The sequence below is a fragment of the Heptranchias perlo genome, chromosome 7 (genome assembly GCF_035084215.1).
Source record: "Heptranchias perlo isolate sHepPer1 chromosome 7, sHepPer1.hap1, whole genome shotgun sequence".
Lineage (NCBI taxonomy): Eukaryota > Metazoa > Chordata > Chondrichthyes > Hexanchiformes > Hexanchidae > Heptranchias > Heptranchias perlo.
Window position 1 is genome coordinate 72433393 of NC_090331.1, and position 10189 is coordinate 72443581.

Consider the following 10189-nt stretch of genomic DNA (forward strand, 5'->3'; position numbering starts at 1 on the left):
CGGATCGAGGAATTTTGGCCTCGAGTTGAGGAGCTGGAGTTCGAGCTGCGGATGTTGTGAGACATCAGGGAGGGAGAAAGCGACCTGGACCTTTTGCTCCAGGAGGCAGTCACACCCCTTAGATTAGATACTTTAGAACTGACACGTGGTCAGGGACAGGAGGGTGTGACTGTGAGTGAGGCAGGTTCGGGGGTCCAGGAGGTCGTATTGCAGGATCCTCAGTCCCTGCGCTTGTCCAATGGATTTGAGGTTCTTGCAACCCTTGTGGACAAGCGTGGGACTGCGTGGAGGACGAGCAAACTGACCACGGCATCGAGGTGCACAAAGCCGTTCAAGTGGGGGGAGTAAAAAGGAAGGTGGTTGCAGTAGGAGACAGTATAGTTAGGGGGATAGACACTGTTCTCTGCAGCCAGGAGCATGAGTCCCGAAGTCTATGTTGCCAACCCGGTGCCAGGGTTAAGGTTATCTCCTACGGGCTGGAGAAGAACTTGGAGTGGAAGGGGGAGGACCTTGTTGTCGTGGTCCATATTGGTGCCAATGACATTGGTTGGACTAAGAAAAAGGTTCTACTGAGAGAGTTTGAGCAGCTAGGGACTAAATTAAAAAGCAGAACTACAAAGGTAATAATCTCTGGATTGTTACCTGAGCCACGAGCAAATTGGCATAAGGTCAATAAGATCAGAGGGATGAATGCGTGGCTCAAAGATTGGTGTGGGAGAAGTGGGTTTCGATTCATGGGGCACTGGCACCAGTACTGGGGAAAGAGAGAGCTGTTCCATTGGGTCAGACTACACCTGAACCATGCTGGGACCAGAGTTCTATCAAATCAAATAACTGGGGAGGTAGATAGGGCTTTAAACTAAATAAGGGGCGGAGGAAGGGTCCCGCTGGAGAGAAATCTAGAATGTCAAAGAGAAAAGACAAGGAAGCAGTGCAGGAAAGTGATTGGGGTAAGGATAACCAGATTGTGTCAGGAAGGGACAGACCGTACAAACAAAAGAGTGCACTAACAAATAGAGTCCGGGTAAGAAAAATGGTAATAAGACTAATGGGGCTAGAGTACATAAAAATGTAAAGATGTCTAAAAATGTTAAAAAGACAAATCCAAAGGCACTGTATCTGAATGCACGAAGCATTCGTAATAAAGTTGATGAATTAACAGCACAAATAGATGTAAACGGATATGATATAATTGCAATTACAGAGACTTGGCTGCAGGGTGTCCAAGGCTGGAAGCTTAATATCCAAGGGTATTCGATATTTAGGAAGGACAGGCAAAAAGGAAAAGGAGGTGGGATGGCATTGTTAGTAAAGGATGAGATCAGAGCAACAGTGAGAAAGGATAATGGCTCAGAAAATCAAGATGTAGAATCAGTCTGGGTGGAGTTATGAAGCAACAAGGGGCAGAAAACACTGGTGGGAGTAGTCTATAGGCCTCCAAACAGTAATAGTAATGTAGGGCATCAAACAGGAAATTAGAGGCGCATGTAACGAGGGTACTCGAGTAATCATGGGTGACTTTAATCTACATACAGACTGGCCAAACCAAATGAATTCCTGGAGTGTGTACGAGATGATTTTTTAGACCAGTACATTGAGGAGCCAACCAGGGAACAGGCTATCCTAGATTGGGTATTGTGCAATGAGAAGGGATTAATAAATAATCTTGTTGTGCGGGTACTTAGGGGAAGATTGACCTTAACATGATAGAAGTCTTCATTAAGATGGAAAGTGAAGTAGTCCAATCTGAAACTGGGGTCCTAAATCTAAAGAAAGGAAACTATGAAGGTATGAGGAGTGAGTTGGCTCTGATAGATTGGGAAGCTTCATTAAAAGGCATGATGGTGGATAGGCAATGGCTCACATTTAAGGAACGAATGCATGAATTGCAACAATTATACATTCCTTTCTGGTGCAAAAACACAAAAGGAAAAGCGGCCCAACCATGGCTAACAATAGAAATTAAAGATAGTGCTAGATCCAATGAGGAGTCATATAAAGTTGCCAGAAAAAGCAGCAAGCCTGAGGATTGGGAGCAGTTTAGAATTCAGCAAATAAGGGACAAGGGATTGATTAAGAGGGGAAAAATAGAGTACGAGAGTGAACTTGCAATGAACATGAAAGTAGACTGTACAAGCTTCTACAAGTATGTAAAAAGAGAAAGATTAGTGAAGGCAAAGGTAGGTCCCTTACGGTCAGAAACGGGAGAATTTATAATGGGGAACAGGGAAATGGCAGAGCAATTAAACAAATACTTTGGTTCTGTCTTCACAGAAGACGACACAGAAAACTTCCCAGAAATGCTCGAGGACCAAAGGACGAGTGAGAAGGAGGAATTAAAGGAAATTAGTATTCGTAAAAACATAGTGCTGGGGAAATTAATGGGACTGAAAGTCGATAAATCCCCAGGGCCGAATAAACTGCATTCCAGAGCACTAAAAGAGGTAGCCATGGAAATAGTGGATGCATTAGTTGTCATCGTCCTAAATTCTATAGATTATGGAACAGTTCCTGCACGTTGGAGGATGGCAAATGGAAACCCACTATTTCAAAAAGAAGGGAGAGAGAAATCAGGGAACGACAGATCGGTTAGCCTAACATCAATAGCAGGGAAATTGCTAGAGTCTTTGATGAAGGATGTGTTAACAGGACCCTTAGAAAAAATAAACGGAATTAGACAAAGTCAACATGGATTTATTAAAGGGAAAGCATTTTTGACAAACCTACAAGAGTTTTTTGAGGATGAAACTGGTACAATAGATAAGGGAGAACCAGTGGATGTGGTTTATTTGGATTTTCAGAAGGCCTTTGATAAAGTCCCACATAAGAGGTTAGTGGGCAAAATTAAAGCACAGGGAATTGGTTATAATATACTGGCATGGATTGAAAATTGGTTAACAGACAGGAAAGAGAGTCGGAATAAATGGGTCTTTTTCGGGGTGGCAGGCAGTGACTAATGGGGTACCTCAGGGATCAGTGCTCGGGCCCCAGATATTCACAATATATATCAATGATTTGGATGAGGGAAGCAAATATAATATTTCAAAGTTTGCTGACGACACAAAACTCGGTGGGATTGTCAGTTGTGAGGAGGATGCAAAGAGGCTTCAAGGCAATTTAAACAAGTTGAGCGAGTGGGCAAAGTATAATGTGGAAAAATGTGAAGTTATCCACTTCGGAAGGAAAAACAGAAAGGCAGAGTATTATTTCAATGGTGATAGATTGGGAAATGGTTGATGCACAAAGGAACCTGGGTGTCCTTGTACACCAGTCACTGAAAGCAAACATGCAGTTGCAGCAAGCAGTTAGGAAGGCAAATGGTATGTTGGCCTTCATTGCAAGAGGATTTAAATACAGGAGCAAGGATGTCTTACTGCAGTTATACAGGGCCTTGATGAGACCACACCTAGAGTATAGTGTGCAGTTTTGGTCTCCTTACTTAAGAAAGGATCTACTTGCCATGGAGGGAGTGCAGCAAAAGTTCACCAGACTGATTCCTGGGATGGCAGAACTGTCATATGAGGAGAGATTGGGTCGACTCGGCCTGTATTCACTCGAGTTTAGAGTGAGAGCGGATCTCATTGAAACGTATAAATTTCTGATAGGGCGAGACAGACTGGACGCAGGGAGGATGTTTCCCCTGGCTGTGGGATCCAGAACGAGGGGTCACAGTCTCAGGATACGGGGTAGGACATTTAGGACTGAGATGAGGAGAAATTTCTTCACTCAGAGGGTGGTGAACCTGTGGAATTCTCTACGACAGAAGACTGTGCAGGCCAAGTCACTGAATATATTTAAGAAGGAGCGAGATAGATTTCTAGATGCAAAAGGCATCAAGGGGTATGGAGAGAGAGCGGGAATATGGTATTGAAGTAGAGGATCAGCCATGATCATATTGAATGGCAGAGCAGGCTCGAACGACCGAATGGCCTACTCCTGCTCCTTTTTCTATGTTTCTATGTTAACCGACTTACATTGAGAACCATGAGCGTGTGTACAGTTACAGCATTGAATCAAATGAGATTTTTCATGTACACCTGAGCAATATATCCACTTCTTCACTGAAAGTGGTGAACATTGGAAATGGATTTCACTATAATATTGTTTTCTGATGTGATTTTCAATGTTTGTACTTTAAAAAGCAGTTACATTCTCTTGGAGTTGAGGACGAGAGTGAAGCTGGACTAAATGCTGTGGATATTTTTACTTTAAAAGTGCCTGATTCTTATTCCAGGTTTCCTTTAGTCAACTGAGATGATATAGAAATGAGAACCTTGGATATCATTCATGGGACAAGCAGCCCTCATTCATAGTGACTTACATTTTGATGCTCACTTTCATGAAGTCCGTGCATTGTATTGTCAGTCTCATGGACAACGTTCATTCTTAAATCTGCATTTACTGAATTGAAATCAATTCATTAGCTGAGATCAAAGAGGTACAATACTCGGCATGAGACACCAGCCTGAGATTTCCATGAGATTTCTCTGTGATTTCCACCATTATCCAAATATAAATGACAAACTTGTTTGTTAAGTAGAGGAGATTTTATTAATCTTAAGACCATTTCAGAGAGACAAAATCATGTTTCTCAAGAACAATCTAGAAGTCCCTCATGCGCCTGAAAGATCCGATAGTTGAGCTGTAGCCACCCCAGTCACTGAATCTCCTGTATTCACCGGGTCTCATGAAGTACTGTCGGCCTCTGTAGTTGGGATGTTCATAGAAGGTCCAGTAACCGTCCATCACATGGCAGGAGTGAATGTCACGGTAGCGGAAACAATCGTAGACAGATGGACAGTCATCCATGAATTCCATCATCTGTCCTCCAAAGTCAGGCCTCTCGTAAATCCTCATTCTGTAGTTTCCACCTCTGTACTGTAATATAAAAAGATCATATTAGTGAAGAAACTATAAATGTTCAGTGTCTAGAAAGACAGCCTCCTGGTGAGAAGGGAGCTTAAGAAAGGTTGCAGATGATGTTTCTGAAAAGCAAGAGACCGTTCAGTGACATCTATTGAAGCAGCAGATTCTCTCCTAACTGAAGTCACCAAGCAGCTCTTGTGTAAATGATAAGATAAGATGCCTAAGTTCTGAGTCTCCCTGTAGGTGGTGTTTTTACATTCCAAACTTCCAATCAAACAATTAGGCATTCAATTCTAATTGGTTAATTATTGTGAACTAATTCATCCAATTATATTCCCGTTTTTTATTGAAACTTTAGACTGTTGCACAGATCACATGTTACCCAGTTTTTTTTATATTGGTTCATAGATATAGGCATCGTTGGCAAGGCCAGCATTTATTAACAATCCCTAATTGCCCTTGAGAAGGTAGTGGTGAGCCGCCTTCTCAAAACGCTGCAATCCGTGTGGTGAAGGTTCTCTCACAGTGCTGTTATGAATGTTACTTGCCACTGAACAGCCCCAACCTGGATGTTGTCCAGTCCTTGCTGCATGCGGGCTCGGACTGCATCATTATCTGAGGGGTTGCAAATGGAACTGAACACTGTGCAATCATCAGCGAACATCACCAATTCTGACCTTATGATTGAGGGAAGGTCACTGATGAAGCAGTTGAAGATGGTTGGGCCCACGACACTGCCCTGAGGAACTCATGCAACAATGACCTGGGGCTGAGATGATAAGCCTCCAACAACCACTACCATCTTCTTTTGTGCCAGGCATGACTCCAGCCACTGCAGAGTTTTCCCCTGATTCCCATTGACTTCAATTTTACTCGGGCTCCTTGGTGCCACGCTCGGTTAAATGCTGCCTTGATGTCAAGGGCCATCATCACCTCTGGAATTCAGCTCTTTTAAGTTTGCATAATTATGCTCTTAAGAACCAAGCTGTGTATCTTTATTATTATAAGAAATATCAGGTCATTTAGATATAACACGCACAAAGCTTTACAACGTGTGAAAAAAGCTGAAGTGTTTTCCCAGTTGACATTGACAAACTCAATTGCTCAGCAAGTTGTCATTAACTTGTCCTCAATCTGGGTAAAATATACAAACCATCAAAGGTAACTTACGTATGGGTAGGTGCGACATGACCCGATGCTGTCATTGAATCCCATCCAGCGCTGGTAGTCAGGATATTCTCCTCTGCTCAGAACATACTGGTATCCCATGTAATTGGGTCTCTCATACAGCACCCACCAGTCACTCTCAACACGGATGGAGTTGCAGCGGCTGAAGTAAGAGGACAGGTCAGCATAGTCAGTACTGCACTCGTAGTGCCGACCCTGGAAGTTCCTGTCTTCATAAAAGATGATCTGTGGAAAGATATAGATTTGCAAATTAATATTTTCTCAAACTAGGAGATTGAAGAGTTATAATACAAAGTATAAAATCTGAGTTCTCCTTGCCTTTCCCATTTTGAGCTCACAGTTAGATTAGTAACTGACTGAATGTTTCACTGCTTCACACAGCTTGGTATTTATCTGCTGGGCAGAAAGGCCACTCTGGGCTGTATCTTTGTTATTCTAATGATTCAGGATTGAAAATCAGCAAAAAGCAACAAAGCACATGTTGCATTCATTGTAGAAAAACACCTGAAAGATGCCTGATATGTCATTTATTCTTTCCTCTTTGCCTTCCTGTCATTTTAATTGTTGCTGAACAAAGCAGTTCTGGAACAAGCTCAGATCCAAAGTGACCCAGGTCTCTTTCAAATAGTTTGATGTAACTGCCTGGTTCTGCTCCCAAACTGGCCGAGATAAAGACAAACGTATCCAGAGCATGTTCCTTCGTTTATTGCCTTGTACACATCTGATTGATGTATAATTGCGAGTGAGTTTCGTTTCCAGATTGCGCCACTGCCCCCTCCCAAAAACCTTCAGACAATGATATCACAGCCAGCACCAATCTGATGATATTATTACCTTCATGTGCAGCCATATTAATACAAACATACGAATTAAGAGCAGGATTAGGCCATTCGGCCTCTCGAGCCTGCTCTGCCATTTGATAAGATCATGGCTGATCTGATTGCGACCTCAACACTAATTTCCTATCTACCTACTATAACCTTTGACACCCTTCTTCATCAGGAATCCATCCAACTCAGCCTTAAAAATATTCAATGACCCTGCCTCCACCGCTCTCTGAGGAAGGGAGTCCCACAGACTCATTACCCTCTGCGAGATAAAAATTCTCCTCATCTCTGTCTTAAATGGGAGACCCCTTATCTTTAAACGGTGGCCCCGAGTTCGAGTCTCTCCCACAAGGGGATACATCCTCTCAGCTTCTGCCCCTTCTGCTCCCCTCAGGATCTTACATGTTTCAATATGACCACCTCTCATTCTTCTAAACTCCAGTCTATACAGGCCCAACTTGTCCAACCTTTCCTCATAAACATAAGATAACCCCCTCATCCCAGGAATCTGTTGAGTGAACCTTCTCTGAACCGCCACTAAAGCAATTATGTCCTTTCTTAAATAAGGAGACCAAAACTGCACAAGGTATTCTAGATGTGGTCTCACCAATGCCCTGTACAACTGTAGCAAAACATCTCTACTTTTATATTCCATTCCCCTTGCAATAAATGACAATATTCCATTTGCCTTCCTGATCACTTGCTGCACCTGCATACTCACTTTGAGATTCATGTACTTGGACACCCAGATCCCTCTGCACCTCAGAGTTCTGCAATCTCTCTCCATTTAAATAATATACTGCTTTTCTATTCCTCCTGCCAAAGTGGACAAGTTCACCTTTTCCCACATATTGTGGGTGGTGTTTTTAATACAAATTACAGATCATACTTTGTATATTTGGTTTACACAGTTTCTTGAAAAGAAACTTCCTGTCTCCTTTTTATTTTAACGTTCAGGACAACAAATAGGAAAATTCAAATAAGTAAGAGAACAATAGAAAGTTAAGATGTGGAAAACAACGTCAGAGATTGAAAGTAGCTTTCAGCTTTGTTTGTCCCGACGGCAAAGTGTTAAAGACCAGATAGGTCTCCTTGGAGATAACTTGGAAAAAAGGATGTGAGATCACTGTACTTTCCCAGAGATCACTGTGCTTTTCCATAGATCACTGTACTTTCCGAGATAACATTATGCTTCTGCATTGACCGTATTAATCTCGATGGGATCATTCGACTTTCCCAGAGAACACAATACTTTCCCAGAGAACACTGTATTTTTCCAGAGATCGCTGTGAACTCCCAGAGATCACTATACTCTCCCAGAGATGGCTGTAGTTTCCCAGAGAACACTGTAATTTCCCACTGCCTTTTCCTGTTAATTGAGGAGTGATCCAGTTCGATTTTGAGCTCCCTCAAAGCAGCGCAACTTGGGTTGGGAACAAGGTTGTGCAGAGGATTGTAGCTGTGATACTTTGGCCCCAAACCTTTGCTGGATTTGACCCATAAATCTTGAAGCTTTTATAACGGGGGGAAAGTAGACCAATGATTAAAAACAGATAAGAAACATTAATCATTGATCATTGTTAATGTCACTGACCCGAGGAATGTCACTTCCACACAGAATATCAATTATGTATTTTAATAAAAATATTATTGAGGTTGCATTCCAAAAAGGAACCAGTTGCAGAGTTGTGATTGATTTGGTAAATCGTGCAAATGTGCACCTTACCTGACTGAGTGCAATAACAGAACCTCCTGTGATTCATAAATTTGTATTTTACCAAACGAGCAACCTTTGTACTCGGGGTAGTTGAGAAGCAGCTCTGTCAGTTACATCACTACATTTTTAAAATAAATCGTGGAATAAACAAAATACTGAGGGTGGAATTGACTTTCTGCACCTGATAAGTAAAAATAAAGAATACATGAAGTGAAATTCGTTATCTAGATTTTTAATATAGTAAAATGTTAATGCACTACAGACCCATGATGTGACCAATTGTATATATTCTGCTGTGTGTTAAACCATGTTCTATGTATTAATGGCAATAAGTGGTTTCTGAAAACATATGAACATACAAAAATGAAGGGTAGGAAAAGGCCAGCAGGTCCATCAAGGCTGCCCCACACGCATGATGGCTGGAGCATCACAACTGGGCCTATCCAACTCCCCAAAGCCATGTTATCTCCTGCTATCTCCATCAATCCACTGTGAGACCACAACTTGTCCTTCACAGTGGAGAAGAGCTCAGTGATCCAAACCTTCTCATTATTTTCACTGCCTGCTCTCTCAGGTTTCAGGGCTGGTCTCCCAGGCGATGTCGGAGCAGAGTGCACTTCAATCAAATCGACTCTCCATTAGAAGTGTCATTTTCCTGACTGCAAGATAGCCAGGATTTCGTTAAAAATCCTTCTTGCAGCCCATCCTAGAAGTACCCTGGAAATATTATTCCTCCTTGGTTTTGACTTGTATAAAATCTAGTTTAAAATCTTTTAAAATCTAGTGTTAATTGCTATTAACTGTTAAGTATGATCGACTGTTTCAGTTCAATTTTAAACTTTAAATTTTTAAGTTTGTCAGGCTGAAGCAGAGACAAACTGGAGAGCTGCTGTCGTTCGTTAAATGGTTCGCTGGATTAAACTGGTTCCTGAAAGAGTCGCAGAGCAGGGCTGACTCATCTGAGTCACAAACAGTGGAAATAACAGGGGCCTGTGAGTGCAACGGCACTGAGTGCAGTGGGGACGGAGTGAACAACTTGAGAGTTTGGGAAGTGTGGGAGTTCGGTGAAGTGGGGGAAGGAGGTGCTGCTTTGCCTTGCTTTTCCTAACTTTTCCACAGAGCAGCGGCAGACCTGAGCAGCAGCAGACTGAGAACGGGATAAAAGCAGCAGCATAAGAACCATAAGAACATCAGAGATAGGAGAAGGAGTAGGCCATTCGGCCCCTCGAGCCTGCTCCGCCATTTAATGAGATCATGGCTGATCTGATTTTTACCTCAACTCCACCTTCCTGCACTTTCCCCATATCCTTGACTACCTTGCTGATCAAAAATTTGTCTAACTCAACCTTGATTGTGTTCAATGATTCAGCCTCCACAGCTTTTTGGAGTGACCCCTTATTCTGAGATTATGAAACCCAAGTTTTAGATTCCCCCATAAGGGATAACATCCTCTCAGCATCTACAATATCGAGTCCCCTCAGAATCTTGTATGTTTCAATAAGATCTCCTCTCATTCTTCTAAACTCCAATGAGTATACACCCAACCTGTTCAATCTTTCCTCATAAGACAACGCTTCCATACCCGGAATCA

At 42.4% G+C, this 10189-nt stretch overlaps 1 protein-coding gene across 1 annotated transcript; it reads right to left on the reverse strand.

Moving 5' to 3' along the window:
* Nucleotides 1–4602: 4602 nt before the first annotated feature.
* On the reverse strand, nucleotides 4603–9902 carry LOC137323350 (gamma-crystallin S-1-like). Its single transcript, XM_067986834.1, has 3 exons — nucleotides 9894–9902; nucleotides 6033–6279; nucleotides 4603–4871 (listed from the first exon to the last, which is right to left on the reverse strand). Exons 1-3 carry the CDS (start codon nucleotides 9900–9902, stop codon nucleotides 4603–4605), a joined length of 525 nt encoding a protein of 174 aa, XP_067842935.1.
* Nucleotides 9903–10189: the final 287 nt, after the last annotated feature.

Excerpts from the sequence above, each read along its gene's own strand:
- LOC137323350 (XM_067986834.1), bottom strand. Across the intron at positions 4,872-6,032 it reads TCGCACCTACCCATACGTAA|GTGGAAACTACAGAATGAGG; the intron begins GTTACCTTTGAT and ends TACAGTACAGAG.